This window comes from Platichthys flesus, chromosome 16, assembly GCF_949316205.1.
Source record: "Platichthys flesus chromosome 16, fPlaFle2.1, whole genome shotgun sequence".
In the NCBI taxonomy this organism is placed as follows: domain Eukaryota; kingdom Metazoa; phylum Chordata; class Actinopteri; order Pleuronectiformes; family Pleuronectidae; genus Platichthys; species Platichthys flesus.
In genome coordinates, this window is record NC_084960.1 from 20958789 (window position 1) to 20978692 (window position 19904).

The following is a 19904-nucleotide window of genomic DNA, read 5'->3' on the forward strand; positions in this document are numbered from 1 at the left end:
TGGGGCGGCTGAGGCATAAAAACATTTACAAAAGCCCAAATGAAGATTGTGGTTGAGTCAAGAAACCAGAATTTATTTTTGTGCATAGAAATATAAAACAAATTATAACTTCATTCCCCATTTCTTTACTTTTATATCAGGACCATTTACCATTATACTGAAGTTAAAATGCTGACCAGCAAGCCCCCTGCCAGCCTCACTTCCTGCAAGTGACGCATTGTATTTTTTCTAGTCAATGCTGAGAAAGTCACCTCCCAGTGAGATGTTCATGATGTTCAGCTGCAGAGAGCTAACTCACATTTACCTTAAAAACAACACACACACACACACACACACACACACACACACACACACACACACACACACACACACACACACACACACACACACACACACACACACACACACACACACACACACACACACACACACACACACACACACACACACACACACACACACACACACACACACACACACACACACAGAGGGATGATCAGATTTATTCAAGTCGGTCCTAAAACAATATTTACATGCTTGTATGTGCACTGAGGACGCAGTTGACAGCAGAGAGACGTCCCTTAGACTAAAACCGCTGCTGCCACTGATGGGAGAAGTTGAACCAAAGCTTCAGCAGAAGATTCATTCATTCTTACTGCTCTGAGAGTCCGATGTGTCTCACTGAGACTGCTCACACCTCACAGTTCAAACACTATGACCAGAATGTATCCTCACCATCAGCTCCATCTCCACACGTCGGTGCCGAGCAGCTCCACCTGCTCACTCTTATTGGTTATTTCTCTTCATCTCCAAGATGCTGAGGCCACATGTGCATGCTGTGAAAAGAATGTGTCAGCATTGGCGCAGCTTACTGTCGGCTGAACTGACAAGTGTTCATGTGATGGGCCGAGGGTGTGTTCCATTGCAGAACTTTTTACAGTAATGTGTATTCTGCACCAGGCAACAGTAAAAAATATATTAATACAAATATAATCTGATTATCAGGAGCTCTCCTAGCACAGTGGTTATGCATGTGCCAACATGGCTTTTTACTTATATAAAATCATGTGGAAGAAAAGTAAGGAAGGTTTGGGTCAGACTATTGCATAAATCCTTTAAGGTGGGACTCTTTTAACTTGGAGTATTCTTGTCTTAACAGAGTTCAGCCACATCTCTTCAACTGAGACTGGCTCATGTGTTCTTCAGTGTGAATTCAATATAACATCACGTACAGTCTGAGGAGTCTGAACACATCTGACCCCAAGCGATCTGAGTGAAAATTTGGATTCACAGAGCAGAGAGAAAACCGTTGTCCATTAGAACGTCCTGGACCATGATGAGGGCCTAGAATGGTTTCTGAAAGGAGAAGGGGGGTGAGCCCATGCTGCTCGGGCTGCGGAGGGTTGAGTCGTAGGAGCTGGGAGTCATTCCTACAATGCCATCGGCCTGCGGTGTCTCCCCGCACAGGAAGTCATCCTCGTCCTCCCCGGAGCCCTGACAGACACAGAATGCACAGCCAGGTCCAGGTGAGGTTTAAGTGACTGGGAGGAACATAAAGTCCAAATCCGACAGACCAGATGACAACTGTTCACATAACACTTTCTCACATTCGCACAATCAAAGAAACATTTCCAGTTAGATTTTGATTTCCGTGACTTCATCTGACCAGTGAGACCAAGACTTACACTAAACCAGTTTCACAAAAATTTAAATAATCATTAGTTATAGGGGACATTTCTTTCCACATGTCCTTTCCAAAGTTCCCTGGTTTATGTGGCAGTGCAGGGAGGTCCTGCAGTATTTACTGAGCATGATGAACTTTCTGGCACCTCACCTGTCGTGCCGTTTTGCCAGGAGGCAGCTCCATGTCTGGCAGTTCCTCCCAAACCTGGTAGAGTGGCTCAATCAGCTGACTGGACCTGTATATACGTGCAAACACCTGATTAGCAGGTTACCCTGTTTGTATTGATCACTGTCATTCAACACTTGTGTCCTTTGCAACAGGACACTGTAGATATATGATTTGAGAAGTGATCATGACAGTAATCATTGAGTCTCAAGAGAAATGTTGGACGTTCCTTGTTTTGCCCCCGAACCATTTGATCTCAGAGAATTCTGGATGGATGTACCTCTTAAGCAGGTAAGGGTCGAAGGGGAAGAAGCTGTCCAGAGGGTTGGTGTTGGTGGTCACACAGTCTCCGCCTGCAGAGCTGCGCACCACCGGCAGCATGTGCCGGTTGTTTCTTTCTATGATGGTGTAGCAGAACACAACTTGGTACTTCCTACAACAAAAGCAGAGAGTAGATTACTTTCACTTTGATTTATGTCATGATTAACCAGTTTACAAAGTGTTTCATATGCTGGCCTTGGTTTGCATGACAATTCATGTGAGATGCCCATTTGACAGCAATGTTTCACTTTTATGTATAGAACTAAATGATAATAAGACATTTGACATTGGAGGGAGTTTGGTTACATGAGCATTTTCTAACCTTTTGGGCTTGTGTCTAGTTGAAGCCCCTTGTCACATTTCAGATGACTGATTTGTGAGCAGCTCCACCAAAGAGACATTCCACTTCTAAACATTTATCATGGTTTCAGTGGGGTTTTTCGCTGTGCGTGTGTACCTGGTGATAGCAGCAAACATGTTGCTGACTGAAAGAAGGCAGACTTTTAGAGGGTTCAGCTGACACATCACCACCCGCTCCAGATTCAAACTCTGCAGGTACTCCAGACCTTACACACACACAAGGCTGTTATTACCATACTTATAACCATCAAATAAAATATATTTGCTGTGGGTTTGCTGCCATGTTTTCCATTTTGGGCATTAGGTGTGTAATGTACCTTTCTTCATGTTGCCCTCCAGCATTGCTCTGTGTCTGAAGATGAGTGTGTAGAAGACGGCCTGGCAGGCTGAGTAGAAGGGCCCATGCAGGCTGATGTCACAGCAGGCCTGTCTCCCGCTGTTGTCCTGACTATCGATGTAGCGATGGATCCAGCAGATCAGCAGGTCCAAACAGGCCCGCACAGTGCTGGGGGAGGGGTTAGATTAACTGGATTAACAGCTGGCTAATGATGGACACTACAGCTGTTTTCAGACATGCACTGAACTCTGGAGATCCTCCGCTGTTTCTCCAGAGGATGTGTGTGTGTGAATGCAAATGTCAGAGTGAGAGCATTGCAGATTGGTTGGAGTTCCTCCCCCTGCCAACTAAGTCTATTGAGAGTCTGGACGAGACGATATGAGAACACAGTAGGATACCCTTGCAAGATTCACAAATAGTGAGTGGAGGGGTTAATGACGCAAGCAAAAGACCAATAAAAGAAAACAATATCTCAGGATGAAAAAGCGATGAAACACATTGAAGCCAAGGAGGATGACAATAGAGTTTGTGGTGATAAGAGCTGATGCCGGTGTCTATGTGCTGTAAACTAGGGCTGAACGATTAATTGCATTTGCGTTAAATCGCGATTTAATAAAACACGATTTTCTAATCGCAGCCTGCGCGATTAAAACGTGCGAAAGAGAGTAGGGCACTGGGCTGCTGTCCTCACCCGCAGCAAGAGTGCCGCGGGACCACAAAACTCCTCTGATCCAGAAGATAGCGAAGCAAGCCTGCATCACCTACAGGGTTCTAAAGTCTTCGCTCATGCCGCTGCTGACCGCGGTGCGGGCGGCGGACCTGAAAATCACTCCGCGGAAAAGCAAGCCGCGGCGGGGCTCCAGAGCCCCCCGGTCACCTACATGCACATCTGCGAAACGGTGGTGTTCAGCATGGGGGTGTTCCTGCTGAGGCCCGGCGCCTCCATACCGCTGCACGACCACCCGGACATGAACGGGAATCTACGGAGCAGCTGATCCGCAAGCTGACCTTCCAGCGCATCCAGCTGGCCCGCCGCATCCGCGGACACAGAGCTTAAACTGCTGCTGCTCCACTGACTATAACAACGCCGCTTTCCAACACTTAAATACACTTTAAAAATAAATTCAATGTGGAAGTAATCCAAGTATTCAGAATACGTTACTCAAATTGGTTGGGCATGTATTCTGTAACGGAATACGTTTTCAAAGTATCCTTCCCAACACTGGAAATGTTACTGACTTGGGAGCAGTAAGACACCTACAATAAAAAAAAAAAGTGCAATCCTTGTGTTTATACTTACAATGACTACAATTACTTAAATGCACACTGATTTGTTTTTCTTGTTGCTGTAATGAGCAGTTAAATAAAAATGTGGGAAAGAATATTGTACAGTAAATGTATCTAATATATTGTTGGTCATATTTAAATCATTCATTATGTTTTTTTTGGGCGAAAAAAAATCGCATCTTAAATCGCAATCGCAATTTTGGAGGAATAAAATCGCAATTAGATTATTTCCCCAAATCGTTCAGCCCTACTGTAAACAAAAACACATAATCTCCGAAGTGAAATTAATACATAAGGTCCTGCCTCTGCCTGCTGCACCACCATACACTGACTCCGGTGGAGGAGTTTTTTGCTGTTGTGAACCTCGCGCTGCATTGTTCATCTGTGAAGCCAAACTTCAGAGAAAGTCCAGACCCAATCGACTGGAGTTCCTCCCAAGGTCATGTCGAACAACCAACAACGGCTTAGGACTACGGGGTATAAACTCCTGGCTTTTACAATTCTTAAGCAGAAACTTGATGTAAACTCACGCCACAGGGACGAACTTGGCTCGGGCCAGGAAACTTCCCAGGAATCCAGCAGCAGCCTGGCGAAGGACAGCGGGCTGAGAGGGGCTCTGTAGGATCTTCCACAGGTGATCCAGGAAGCCCTCTGCCAGGGCCTGGGAAAATGTTACGTACATTAGATTACTTTTCCCCCTTTTGACTAAAGATTTTTCAGTCATTTTTAAAGCAGATGTGTCTGCTATAGAATGGTAACATCTCATTTCAGTTATGTTTGGCCATCTTTTGGCATTGAAACAGTCTGAAGACCAGACTGAGGGCTGAATGCTACATATTGTTATTTCCTATCACTACAAAGACACAGTGTAGGGAGTACTAACCAGTCTGAAGCTGCAGAGGTAAAAGAGTGTGTACTGGACGTGACAGGAAGCGTGTGTTGGCAGAATAAGTTTGTCAAACACACTCAACAAATCTTTGTACAGCTCCTTCGTCCTCTCCACTTGAAGAGAGCCTAAGATAGAAAACAAAGCACTGAACACCACTGATGACAAATGAAACAGCTTAAAATTATCCCTTAACAAGGATGCATCAAAGTTAAAGTACATTTCATATTTTTCGCACACTCAAAAAATGTCTTGTTATAGCTTCAGATCGGTTTAACTTTGCCAGGACCTGTTTAAAGCCCACTCCCTGATACTGGTCAGTCAGAGAAATGTGATCCTCAGTGTAAAAGCTGTGTTATCCATCTACCGTTTATAAGGCAGATGTCCCTGATGTAGGACATCATCACAGCCATGAGAGTGTCAAGCCGCTCGGCCACTGGATGGGCCATAGCAGTGTTGCCGGGGGGCTGATCTGCTGCCACGTCCTCATCCTGAAACACACACACAGATGGTGAGGGCCAGGGCGGGAGGACAGGGTGAGCATGAGGACTAACTCATACAAATATATCAAGGTTCATTATAGCACTAACTATAAAGCACATACACACAACATTATTTGTACAGATCCCTTTCGATATTTTAATTGTGTTATAATAATATTTAGTTTCCTCTGGCAGAAGTAGCTATTTAATTCATTTTGTCTCACTGTGTAAAGCTAGTTGAACACAATGAGCAAAAGCTAATATGTTTTACGTTTAATAATCTAGTCACCTGACCGCCAGATGGTAAATGCACGGTATTTTCTTATTAGTGCAAAGCACATTAGAACATTCATACAACACATATACACACCACGCTGTTACTATTAGACACAGATACATTTTTTGAAACCAACCACTTTTCACTTCTTCTATTGTCACACTTATATCACTGTTGATAGTTACAGCTCCTTTTACTACTTAGACATTGATTTTGTGCTTTAACTCCCTCTTCCAATCCTTTAATATTCTTTCATAAAACGACACTCAGCACTACATAGAGACTTTCAGCTCTTGCCTTTCAACTTATTTATCTACTTCTGCTTCAATTACACCTTAAAATGTGCTTAGTATTTTAAATAGAGTTCTATTCCATTAAAAAAGTTTGAACTCAGCTGTAGTGCCATACAAAATACAGTATATTTCAAAATGGGGAAGATCTCTAGAGCTGGTGTGTAAAACTTTAACATAACTAGTTATCTTACATTTGCATTCTTGCCAGACAAGTTCATCCACTTAATACTTTAATACGGTGTAAACTGCAGAATGAATTATGCTTCATGCAATTGTTTTCCATTAACTATTTTTTCTTTGACAAACCTAACCCTAAATAGTATTTAATGCTGTTTTAGCAACCCTGGTACTAACGACAAACATTTCCCACCGAATCCATACCAGAGGAAAACCCAGACCCCTGCTGTTTGTTACCATGTCAAAGAGCCCCTCCTCAGCCGGCTCCTCTTCCCTCAGGCGCTGCACTTCATTCTCCTCTGCCTCCTCAATGTTTGAGCGGGATGCACTCACCTGAGATAAACCACACACAGTTTTACAAACCAGAGGAGACACATAGGAGACATCATCTAGGTTAAGAACATGAAATAATTCAGGTTTGCATGTCATTAAACTCATTCTAGGGATCCCACGACATGAACATATCCCCACCGGTGATAAACTCTTGACAACACTAGTGTTACCGATTGCAACGGATATTCAACAAGGAAAGAAGCTGGCTCAGATTCTGTTCTGTGTTGAAACTGAATGAGCGTTGTAACACAAAATTCCACTGCGGGCTGTCTCACTCTTCTGCTGCACAGTGTTGAACTACCCAAAGAACATAGAAGATATTTAAGAAGTTTGTGTCATTGTTTCAATGGCACGGCTCTCTCTAAACCCTCAAAATATCCTGTCTGCCAGGCTCCACGCTAGTGTATTTATTTCTAATCACTCACATGTAGATCTGATCCATATAACAACATCTTGAACTAATATTTGTGTTCCTGGATCAGCAGAGCGTTGCTTCTTCTGCACCAATGAGGAAAAAGGAAAGAACACTGTGTTATGTGATAATCTGCAGGAAGAGCTTCTCTCCCGTCTGCAGTTTGTGTGTAAATGTGTGTCTTCTCATCTCTGTCGCTCTTCAGACAAAAATCGGTATATGTAACACCGGTGCCTGGAAAAGTGTGACTTTTCCTCCTTTCTTCCATAAAGCCCTTTGATTTAGATGAAACACTCACATCAAGTTTGAGCATCTTTTCAAAGATCACCTCCAGTACGTCTCGTCGAATAGACGGTATGTACACTGTCACTCTCAGGAGGTTGTGGACATAACACTCCTGTAAAGAACAACAAGATATCCATTACCCAAACACCAAGATGCAAATCAGAGTTTTGGCAGAGCCAAACTCTGTTTAGTACAATGTGTTGAGAGGAGCTAAGGCAAACAAAACAATATTATTGACATATCATATCTCACAGTACTCATATAAATCTCATGCGTATCCGGTTGCAAGTACATAGCAAGTTTTTCATAGGAAAATTATGCATTTTGAGACAGTAAAGTGTCTGAGTTATTGTTTTATCACAGCTTGTTTGAACCTTTGGATTATGCCCAAAATACTTTATTAGCTCTATTTGATTCAATCGACAGCATCAATAACTCTCACCAGGGTTCTGGAGGATTTCTGTATGAAAGGGAAGTTCTCTTGGACAATGGGCATCAGAAAGCGACTTGTGCTGAAACCAGAGGGGACATTTTACAATTCAATACATTTGAAAGTCGTCAATACATTTTTGCATGTGTTTACAGTAGGGCTGAATGATTTGGGGAAATAATCTAATTGCGATTTTTTTCCCTCAAAATTGCGATTTAATATGCGATTTTTTTTCGCCCAAAAAAAAAACATGAATGATTTAAATATGACCAACACAATATTATATACATTTACTGTACAATATTCTTTCCCACATTTTTATTTAACTGCTCATTACAGCAACAACAAAAACAAATCAGTGTGCATTTAAGTAATTTAATCAAAGTCATTGAAAGTATAAACACAAGGATTGCACTTTTTTTTTTATTGTAGGTGTCCTACTGCTCCCAAGTCAGTAACATTTCCAGTGTTGGGAAGGATACTTTGAAAACGTATTCCGTTACAGAATACATGCCCAACCAATTTTGAGTAACGTATTCTGAATACTTGGATTACTTCCACATTGAATTTCATTTTTTAAGTGTAGGAATGCGGCGTTGTTATAGTCAGTGGAGCAGCAGCAGTTTAAGCTCTGTGTCCGCGGATGCAGAGCTTAAACTGCCTTAAGGGCAGCTTGCGGATCAGCAGCTCCGTAGATTCCCGTTCATGTCCGGGTGGTCGTGCAGCGGTATGGAGGCGCCGGGCCTCAGCAGGAACACCCTCATGCTGAACACCACCGTCTCGCAGATGTGCATGTATGTGACCGGGGGGCTCTGGAGCCCCGCCGCCCCGGAGCATGGCTTGCTTTTCCGCGGAGTGATTTTCAGGTCCGCCGCCCGCACCGCGGTCAGCAGCGGCATGAGCGAAGACTTTAGAACCCTGTAGGTGATGCAGGCTTGCTTCGCTATCTTCTGGATCAGAGGAGTTTTGTGGTCCCGCGGCACTCTTGCTGCGGGTGAGGACAGCAGCCCAGTGCCCTACTCTCTTTCGCAGGTTTTAATCGCGCACGCTGCGATTAGAAAATCGCGTTTTATCAAATCGCGATTTTATCGCAAATGCAATTAATCGTTCAGCCCTAGTTTACAGAGATGAAATACTAAGTAATTTGGTATATTGGAGAAAAGATTAGATTTATTGGTGAGTAAAATCTTAAAAAACAAAGCAGGAAGAGAGAAACGTCCATGTAAAGAGACTTACGCTGGAACGTATTTGGTGATGAGCTGTAATGCCTGGTGACACCGATCAAAGTTTCTGGGGAAGTCTAACAAAATAAAAGGAACAATTCAGGAATTAATCATTTGTATTTTACTCATATACTTGGGTGGAGGAGATCAGCTATACTCTAACATGGCCCTGCTCAACATTCACATCGCGCAAATTTCACTGTCCTCCCCTCTCAACCCCCCCAGACTTCAGCAAGCAACCAACACAACAATGACAGTCCTGATCAACATTTCTAATGCTTATAAGTCCTGAAATCTAGTTGTAATGTGAAACACAACCACATGAAAACAGCAATAGAAATGAAAAAGATGACACTCACTCTCATCTTCATCATCTGAATCAGAGATATCCACTCCCCCTTCACAGATGGTCATTCGCTCTGAAAACAAACATTATTTCTCCATGAGTCACCTGTAGTGGAACGAAGATAAGCCTGAGCATAAAATCAGTCTTAGATCGGATCATTAGTGGACAGCTCTCAGTGCAGGTGTGAACTTACAGACAAAGACCCAATCCTCTGCAGTTCATCCACAGGACATGTCCGACTCACTCAACAACAGACCATTATCATAGTATGACCGGTTAAAAAGACATGGTCTTTGTGTATAACATATAGAGGTTTCTACAGGCTGCAATTTTATTTATCAAAGACCTTTTAGGACCCTTTTAAAGACCATAGTGAATAAAATGAACTAAAACCAATGTCAAGTACGAATGATTATAGTAGAGCTACTTACACTTCAGGGTTTCCCCCAGCACTATCTTGTTAAGGCGGCCGCCTTAACAAGACTAGGGCCCCGCCTTGACTACCAATGTATTGAAAAAAAAAAAAAAAAAAAAAAAAGTTGAAAAAAAAAAAAAATGGCATTGATAATACTCAGGTAATACTGTTTACAACATTAGTCGTGCCAATAAAGTTTTTTGAGTGTAATTGAGACGGCGACATCTGGTGGTTGATTATATTGTTGCATAGTCTATCATAGTCACCTGTCAATCTACCGCCAGTGACGTGCGGTGAGGTCAGTGAGTGGGTAGGCACTGAGTTCTGAAAGCCAGATTTCTCTAAACCTATATATTGTTAAATCAAAAACAATAAACAACAAACAGGCACGCACGGCCGATTTCAAATAAGTTCCTCCCTTTCTTTCTTTCTTTCTTTCTTTCTTTCTCTCTCTCTCTCTCACTCACTCACTCACTCACTCACTCACTCACTCACACACACAGACGGGACGTATATGAAATGTCACGACGGTGACTTCAGGTTTGCCCGTAGCCTGATGTAGTTTGGTCTAAATGATTAAACATCGCATCCATCGACTTAACGGACCCGTCCCTCACACCGAGGGCAGAATAAACGTAAGGCAACAAGTCAAACCTTCGCCGATTCAAACTACCGGTACTACTTCTATTCAACTTAAAAATAAAAGACAGCATTCATCATTATGTAGGACTACAGCATAACGGACAGATAGGACCGCCTTCTCCAACGTGGCTCCTCGGAGAGCTTTTCGTGCAGCTCTCCTTTTTCTAACTACACGTCGAAATGGCGGAGAGCCCACGGATAGCCCTTGGCTGTGATTGGTCCGCTAACGCCAGCATTTCGGAATGGAAACTTCCTGTTCCATTCCCTACATCACAATAAACCAAAATCACAACTACGACTCTATAATTAATGTGACAAGTGTGTTAAGCCAGCGGCGTTGTCCGGCTGACGGTGGCTGGTTAGAGCACTTACGGCACGTGTGTACGGTCACATACTGTTATAACGAACTTTCATAACGAGGCTAGCGGGCTAACCACCATGCTAACTGCGGTGGGAACAGCGCAAAAACCCGCTGACTTTAATCCCACGGCTCATGACACTCTCTCAAACACCGTCAGGTTAGAAGCAAACACTTTAGATCGATACTAACTAACGGTAGTAGTTAGTATCGGGTGTCCCTGCTGACTGTGTGTGGAAGCTGGGGGGAAGCTAGCTGCCTCCGTGTAGCTTCAAGCTGTTGCAGCTGTTGAATTAGCAACGCAGTTTGGAAACAAGACCGGGGAACCGCTGCGTTAAGACACGATAACATAAGCATTATGACCCGCTGGGTGTCACTTTATTCAGCAAAAACTGTCGCGTCATCAACATCCTTTTTCTGTTAGCTGCCATCGTTCACTGTGTGTGAGGAGCCGGGAGGACGTAAATAAACCAGCGTGGACTTCTTCTATATACCTCATGAGGTAGGCTTCTCTAAGCTCGACTTCAGTTGCGCCATCTACTGTTCTGGCGGTGAATTGTTTTCACAACAAAAAGGCTCGTAGAACTATAAATCAAAAAGGGTCCGTCCGCTCCGTCAGTCCGCAACGGACTCGGAGTAGCATACATTGGCCTTAAGCTGCGTAAATGTCTAGTAATATCTCGATTTTAATTGGTCCATGAATGATATGTAACGTAAAGGCTTATGTGGCATACCATTTACGTAAATAAGGCACAAAGAATGATGCTTATTTGCGTACATGTTAAATCATACAGAATCAGGTGCGCATGCGCGAAAACTTTTTTTTTCTTGCCGTCCACAATGAATAGGCGGTTAATTTGAACGGAATCCGACATCACAAACTGTCATCTTCCGAGGCAGCTTGATTTTTCTTAAAAACCGGCTTAAACCCTATTTTGTAGTGCCTGCATGTTTTCCACAACATTTGTACCTACTGTTGTTTATTTATATTGAAATAAACAGTTGTTTATTTCATTCATGCGTACTGGCATCTTTGAGCAAAATACCCCCAAAAATTTTCGCCGCGCCGCTACGCGCCGCGCCAACAGCACCGCCACCTGCTTACCACCTTGACTGAGACATTTACTGGGGGAAACACTGCACTTCCATAGAGAATAACCCTCGAAATTACACATTATCTCACAAACTACAGGCAGAGACCCTCGGTATTCAGAGTCTTTCCCACAGACAAGCTTAGTGTTTTGAGATCAATTTTGATTGGGATGTTTTTGGAATCAGTGAGCAGTTCCAAAATTGTATTTCTGTAGTTTAGTTACATCGTGCTATATCTATGCTCCTAGGAGGGAACTTCAACACACACGCATGTCGCCGATACATTTCTCTTAAGTAAGAATTAGAGCTCAATTGTTGCAGTGTTGAATTCACATGCCATGAGATTTAAATTCCAGCGATGATATATAGCTAATGTTCACCCTTTGCCTTTTGAAGTAAACACAAAAAAAATGAAAATGTACAATAATGACAATGACGAGGAATGACAACAGATGGTCAACATTACCTCACAACCTGAGCGTTTGAATTTAGAATTCATTTGTGAAACATTGGATTATTTGACCGCCAGTCAGGTGAACATACTGGGAGTGAAATGGGAGACCACCATCTTGAGGCAGGAACACAGGTAGACAGTCTGCGCTGAGACCAGGTTACTGAGGAATGTCATGTACTCCTCCACCACAGCATTGCTCCGGCCCACCCATGGAAGTCTCTAAAACACACACACACACACAGAGAGGAGTTTCAGCATGAAAACTTTTATCGATGAAGACAAAATCTGCATGGTCCATTCACATCTGAGTCTTGGTGCCTGATGGAGGTTGGGATGAATGACAGTTTAAGGTGAGTTGCACTGTTAGACTATGGGCTTATGTTGCCTAGTAGCCTTCATTTACAATAATGAGCAGCTGGGATTGAAGCTGCACAGGAAAACAAAATCAACATCCCATATCTGATAGTTAGTCTGACGATTTATCCCCTGGACATCCAACATATGAACTCATATGAACAAGGGTTAAACAAAAATGGTGATGTTTTAAAATCAGCTATTGCAGTTCTAAAAGGTACTAACTGTAATCTAATTTTAAAGTGTCCACACTAATAATTTAGTCACAGACTCCCACACACTGGCCTTACATATACATGCATACTACTATCATATCAATCTGTTATCATCAGCTCTCTAAGAAGACCCTCACAACTTCCTTTAGGCCCAGGTGATGTATTTGTGTTGTTCATGGTATCTGACCAGTCATACATGAACAAGCAGCTGATTGATAGATTTAAGATGCTGGAATCAGCATATTTTGCCATCAGCTGCTGAGGGTACAAGTCTCATGATGGATACTCACCAGGATAGTATAGATGAGCTGTTCATGGTCCTTGGTTAGTTGAGTCACACAACCCCGAAATTCTTGCAGCCAGCTGATGATCTGAGCATCCTGTGAGGAGAGAGGTCATTGAGAACAGAACTACGAGAACAGTGATCTCTCACACACACACACACACACACACACACACACACACACACACACACACACACACACACACACACACACACACACACACACACACACACACACACACACACACACACACACACACACACACACACACACACACACACACGCGCGCGCGCACACGCACACACACCTACCTACCTACCTTTATCTCAGGATCAGCCAGCTGATGCCTCAGCAGCTCATAATCACTTGAGTCTCCCTTCAAACAAGACAAATATGTAATTTTAATTACAGCAACAATGAACTTGTATTTATTCCTGACAGACCAGAGTGCCGATACTGACAGCTGACAAGGTAGTAATAAGCAGTACTTCCTAGGTTTAGACTTATTACGACACAACACAGAGCAGCAGTTTAGAGTCTCAGCTGCTCTGGTGTAAAACAACGAGAGACAGCACATCAACAATCACCTGTTTGTATTTCATTAACGTGTCCGCCACACTGCCTCCAAACCTGACCGTCTTCACAGGAGGACTGTTCAAAAAGTCCAGACTGTCCATCTCCATTTAAGAAAAGCAGCGCAGCTAAGCTGACATCAGCTAAAAGGTCGGACTGAAGAGGGAAGACTGAGCTAATTTAATGATATCACGTAAATCAGTATAACCGCTGAAACCGCTGTAAACAATCCTGGAGCATGTGTGCGCTCTTCTCCCCAGCGGAAGTAAACCGCGTATTGACGGAAGTGAATACGGCACACTGGCGTCACCTTCAGAATGTTCCCCGGGTTCCGTCTCACAGGGTCATGGGTTCCTGGCAGAAATTGTAGGCATCCAGTGGCTTATTAGGAATAGAATTGAATAGAATAAATAAAGGATACATAATCAACTGTCAGGTACACAGATAAAAACGAGCTAAAAGATGAAGAATGAGCTGTAAATTGATTTGTAGAATATCTCCTCAGTTAATTTATCGTTGCAGCTCCCTTCATCTCTATCAGACATTTTCTTATATATAAATACTTCAATCATAGACACACATTTTCATTATGATAAAAACTGTTTCTTCTCATCAATGTTGTAAATACTGTTATTTTGTTGATGTGGTCAGTTACACGTGGCATCTATAGCACTTCTGTCCGTCCTCTCTCTGAGGTTTCCAAGTTCTTTTTCCATGTTAAAAGTTTTTTTTTTGTTATTCCTTACTCTTGTGGAGTGTTAAGGGCAGAAATTGTTGCACATTGTTAATCCCTATGAAACAAGTTATGATTTGTCAACATGGACTATATTGATTGACTCACTAGACAATGGAGGTCATGAAGTTAAGTAACAGTCACTGTGCATACTAGTGCAGTGTTTGTTGTAAACCTGCCTGTTTTGGATTGGCAGCTCTCTTGGCCTGTGAAAATGCTGATTTGCTAATTTCTTTCTGAAAATGTACAAGTGACCTGCAGTAATTGAAACATTCTGCTGGACTCTGTCCACAGACCTCTGAAGCTGCCCCACCACTGCTGCAAAAACAACAGTTCACCTGTTTATTCAAATGCAGTGTAGCCCAAACTAGTGAGTCAGTTATTGTTGCACCTGTTGACGTGAGTGACAACATCACTTTTTTCAGTCAAAGTTGATCAATATTGATCATATCATTTGTCCAAATAACACTGAATTCAACACTGCACACTGATAAATAAATGTACTGATCTTTGCATCTCTACTAGTTCTGTTCTTACGTGTTTGGGTCATGCCTGGGATTCAGCACTCAAATACAAATACAATTGTATTTAAACTGAAAATTAACATTATGCCAGTGCTTCATGGATAAGATCTAATAGAGACCAATCAAAGCATTTAACACTTGGTGGCTTATTATGCGTATTACGCTATCATAATGTATTGGTCTAGTGGCAGAAACTTGGACCATGGGCAGAGAAGGTCTCTGGTTCGTCTCTGGTTCGACTCCACGGAGAGACAACAAAAAGACGAACCTGGATTGATCTGTCCAAAAATCCAAGAGTCTCCATACCCTGTCTAGTGCCCCTGAGCAAGGCACTTTACTCCCCAAACATCTGCTCCCCGAGCGCCGTACATGGTCGCTCACTGCTCTGTCTCCTGCACCAGATGGGTCAAAAGCAGAGATTAAATTTCCCTACCTGCATGAATTTGTCTGTGCATGACTTTGGGACTAATAAATGCATCTTAATCTTAATCTTAATCTTAAATCTGTAACAAGCATATGTCAAGTTTATAGCATAAAAGAGATATTGATAGCACTGGCATATACTGTATAACACTGGTAATGCAGTCATGATGGCACCACAACATTATAGCAATGATGTCATATTTATCATGGTTGTGAAATTTTTAAGATTTCTTGGTATGTGGGGGTTAATAAAACAATAAAAAGATTATAATGTATTTAATATTTTGGGTTTGACCCCTATTATGTTATAAATTTGACTTTTTTTTATTGAAATCATCATTAAAAAGGGCCACCGTTACTTAAAACACATTAAAATTATATCAACTAAGATCAAATAAATATAATGTTAAATAAAGCAAGATTGTATTTTTACGGTAAATTTGGGGTAAGAGGTAACATTTCTTTATTTGTTTCCTTGGAGACAAATGGATCATAACAAGGAGCAGTGTGATACTGCAACCCTAAGTTGACAACACTGAGAGAACGACATAGCTTTTTCTCAGTATGTATCAATCAATCAATTTTATTTTATATAGCCCATACTCACAAATTACAATTCATCTCATAGGGCTTTAACAGGGTGTGACATCCTCTGTCCTTAACCCTCAGCAAGAGTAAGGTAAAACTACTAAAAACCCTTTTAACAGGGTTAAAATACATAGAAACCTCAGAGAGAGCCACATGTGAGGCATCCCTCTCCCAGGATGGACAGAAGTGCAATAGATGCCACGTGTAGGAAAACAACATCAAGATTAAAACTTTCATCAGCATTTGATGAGGGTAAACATCCCGAAGGACAACCCCAACATGATATGCCAAGCAGTCCCGCTGCAATCACAGTCCATGGTCAGCAACCAGCAGGACCACGATCCACCATCCAGACCAGACGCCACTCCAGACCTCAGTCACGTCCACCGCCGCCCACCAGGACCCACCACGAGCCGCGGTCCTGGTCCACCGCCCGTACCAATGCCAACGCGACACAGGGTCCATCACCACCACCACGATCAGCCCACATAGGCCATATTATTTTATTTTTGGAAGTCGGAGAGGAGTTGTGCGTTAGTTTTCTGCTCTGGTTGTCAGTGTATTACCATATCTCAGCTTTTTACTTTTCTCTTTGTGCCACTGATATGACGTCACATTTTATGTACTATTCTCCCAGAGCGCGAGTTTAAGCAAATTAACTACTTTTAAGAGTCTGGAGCAAATCATATAAATTGTCACACTAATTATGCTAATCCCACCTTCAACATGGTGGTTGCAGGTTGAACAGACCTCTTTGCAGTGTACTTGATCATAGAAATTATTGACAGTGGGAACTATGTATATGGAGCAGTTAGAGGAAACAGCTGTATAATAAAGAGAGTTGGTTCCAAAGGTTAGACACTGAGGCTTTTTATCAACATGGGTGGGAACAAGGAGGCCTGTCACCAACTGCACCTATTTTTCCACATGAGTAGTCTGCTCACTGAAACCAACAGTCTCCAGGTCACACTTGTTCTTATTTTGTAACATGTTGGCTGCTGCCAACAAGGATCAGTTAGTCTCAGGTAACATGAGAATAATCATTAGAATAGTGTTTGAAAAGGCTCACAGCATACACCTGAATCCACGAGTTGAACTGCTTCCTCGTCCAAACCCATTTACTGCTGTTATCAACTGCTACCTGAATACTGGGTTAACTCTTTATGCTGCTTACTATAAAGCCTGCACATACATCTTCTAAGCAGCTCATTAGTTTGGAAGAGAAAAGTCAGGTGTATGAAAAGTAACATGATTCTGAGTTACTTTTACTCTGACTCAGTGGATCCAGAGCTGGAGTTGGATACTTAAATATAAGCCTGAGAGAAGTGTGCTACACTATTGTGACCAGGAAGTTGTAAAAGCTGAAGGAAATGTTTCTGTTTACATTCACATGAAGAAAGTTTGGATCGATCACTTTCTCTCTAGATTTCCTGAATGCAGTCGGGATGAACAATTAGTCCTTATCTGATCATCAGGATTAAAGTACGGGTAAAACTGTATAAAGGCTGTATAAAATGTTTGGGAATATTTGTCTGGAGAATTGTAAAGAAGATTTATAAACAAATCATCTAATAAAAAGAAAGGAGGGAAAGCATAACCTCCTCAGTGGAGGAAAAACCTTGGGTATGGTGGCACTGAGAGCTCAGTGCAGTGCAACTTAAGTAAATAGACTCAAATAGACAAAGCACAGCAAGATAGAAAAAAAATTATCACTGTTATCAAACCTACAAATACACACAACACAACCAAATACAGTCACACACAGCACAAACAGAGGAGTTTCAAGACGACAAAGACGAAAAAAAAAACTCAGTTATGCTCCACTTTAGATTATCTGAAGAAAATGATGCCACACTAACAACTTCTTTGACATGTTGTCATAGTTGGAAGCAGAATCTAAGTAAACATTCAGTCAAGGTTGAATAAGTTAAACATGCCAGTGTCCATTAGGTTGGGCCAGTTCAAATTCATAAAAAAGAACACAGTCAACAGTAGACTGCAGTCAAGAATTATCCTTCAATAACAAAAAGGAAGTTATTAACGCATGCTGCAGTGATGTGTTGTTAGTTAGTTGGGCTTCATTTGATCAGGAAGTGTGTTAAGAAATCAGACGTGAGAACAAATACTGGATACAACATCATAATAAGACAATTCAATCACATGCTTTAATCAATACTGTTACACAAATTATTAATAATATCAGTGACTAGACTTTTACTGTATAAATTCATTCAGTTTCAGTTCATATCTCTAGTAATGTCTTATGTGTCCTCTTCAACTCAAAAACAGCTAACAATTCCTTTAGATATTCAAATCACTGAGGATTAATTTTTCATTATGAACAAAAGTAAAAGAGTTGAATGTCAACAGCTTCATGCAATGCCGGGCAGCCTCTCCTCCGTCCAGTGCTGGAAGGAACTAATGATGAGTCATTTTCTGCGTGGAAGAAATTGAATGAAACCTTGTTATTAAAGCTTGACTGGAAATAAGTTCAATCTCTGAGTTGACACGTTGTGAGCAGAATGTTATTGCTATGCCAACTTCACATCAATCTGTGGCGCAAATGTTTTCATGAGGTTCTGGATTGGCCATCTATTGTTTAAGCTAAGGGCTTGTATTTCAGTGAGCAGTGAACTGTGGTTAATGATTGTCTAGTGATAAGGGATCTTCACTGCTATGACCACATGTTGTCCCTTTAGTTCCACATTAAGTTCCACATCAAACTAAAGTAAATGAAAATAAAGGAAGGAGCTAAATCATTGACATCATTGTCTATTCTGGAATTTTGTTTAAAATAATAGGATATATAAGATCATGTATATCTATGCTATGGTGTTTCACATAATAACACACTTTTTTTTGATTAAATCTCAACATTTGGTTTGAAAAAATAGAGAAGAATAAGGATCACAATACCACTGAAGACACTGCATAGTTTGGGGCACTTTCTGCCAACACTTGACAGAATACAGACATATGACACATGATTTTATTGTCTGAGTCACCTAATTTTACTTATTTTTACGTTTAAAGTTTTAAAATGGATAACCTTATAATAATAATAATAATAATAATAATAAAGAAATTGTTATTCACATAACTGTAGTTATAACTGCTGTGTATCTGAGGCCAGGGACCCCCTCGGTGTGTAGCAGGCCTCACCTGTGGGCCTCCGTCATGTAGCTGAGGTCTCGGTAGAGGTGTTAGGCATCTCTACGTCACCGCCCCCCACAGAGGAGACGGCGGCGCGAGAGCTGCTCTCCTGGGGGCTCCTCGTTGCCATAGCTATGGTCACCTGCTCCGTACGTGGGGACACCGAACTCTGGGGGCGCGCATGGGCATCGGACTCTCTCCCGCTCGAGCGGAACGAGCTCCGGATGCCGCTTGACAGGCGGCTGGAGATGCGCCTTACCGCCCCGCCGAGGCCGCTCAGACGGCCCCGCTCCTTCTTCAGGAGCCCAACATCATCCTCCAGCTCAGCCGGGGGGACCTCGATGTTCCCCGAGTACCAGAAGACCCACCAGATGAGGCTGAGGAAGATGATGATGGCGCCCGCATAGATGAGCAGGTCGTAGAAGAACACGTTGACAAACACCCCGATGAGAAGCACGGCCATTCCCAATATGTCAAAGGCTACCGCGAGCCAGAAACAGCACACGCAGCGACCGAGGCCCCGGTACACCGGCTCCATGTCCTCACACAGCGGCTCAGCTCAGGTCAGACTGTGCCCGCTTACTCCCCGCTGCCTCCGCACCGCGCCATTATGTTTCAGAGCGGCTAGAAGGTGAGACAGGTGAGAGTGGAGAGAGGAGACACAGGTGAGAGAGTTGGGTCAGGTGAGACCGGTGAGAAGGCGACAAAGGAGAGAGTAGAGACAGACAGCTGCGAGAGGGGAGACAGGAGACTGAGGAGAGACAGGGACAGGTGAGACTCAGTCCCCTCAGGTCTCAT

The 19904-nt window shown here is 42.6% G+C and overlaps 2 protein-coding genes across 2 annotated transcripts; both read right to left on the bottom strand.

The window, feature by feature from the left end:
- Window positions 1-40: 40 nt before the first annotated feature.
- Window positions 41-13955, bottom strand: rrn3 (RRN3 homolog, RNA polymerase I transcription factor). Its single transcript, XM_062407882.1, has 17 exons — window positions 13700-13955; window positions 13432-13488; window positions 13119-13208; window positions 12349-12478; window positions 9312-9371; window positions 8966-9029; window positions 7742-7811; window positions 7313-7411; window positions 6507-6602; window positions 5408-5531; window positions 5038-5168; window positions 4685-4815; window positions 2848-3035; window positions 2628-2736; window positions 2130-2282; window positions 1835-1919; window positions 41-1494 (listed from the first exon to the last, which is right to left on the bottom strand). Exons 1-17 carry the CDS (start codon window positions 13793-13795, stop codon window positions 1345-1347), a joined length of 1833 nt encoding a protein of 610 aa, XP_062263866.1. The 5' UTR covers window positions 13796-13955; the 3' UTR covers window positions 41-1344.
- A 3693-nt stretch (window positions 13956-17648) lies between these two features.
- si:dkeyp-72e1.6 (transmembrane protein 238-like) lies at window positions 17649-19904 on the bottom strand. The gene is made up of 2 exons (XM_062408757.1): window positions 19116-19904; window positions 17649-18389 (listed from the first exon to the last, which is right to left on the bottom strand). The coding sequence occupies exon 1, from the start codon at window positions 19642-19644 to the stop codon at window positions 19129-19131; it is 516 nt and encodes a 171-aa protein (XP_062264741.1). The 5' UTR covers window positions 19645-19904; the 3' UTR covers window positions 17649-18389; window positions 19116-19128.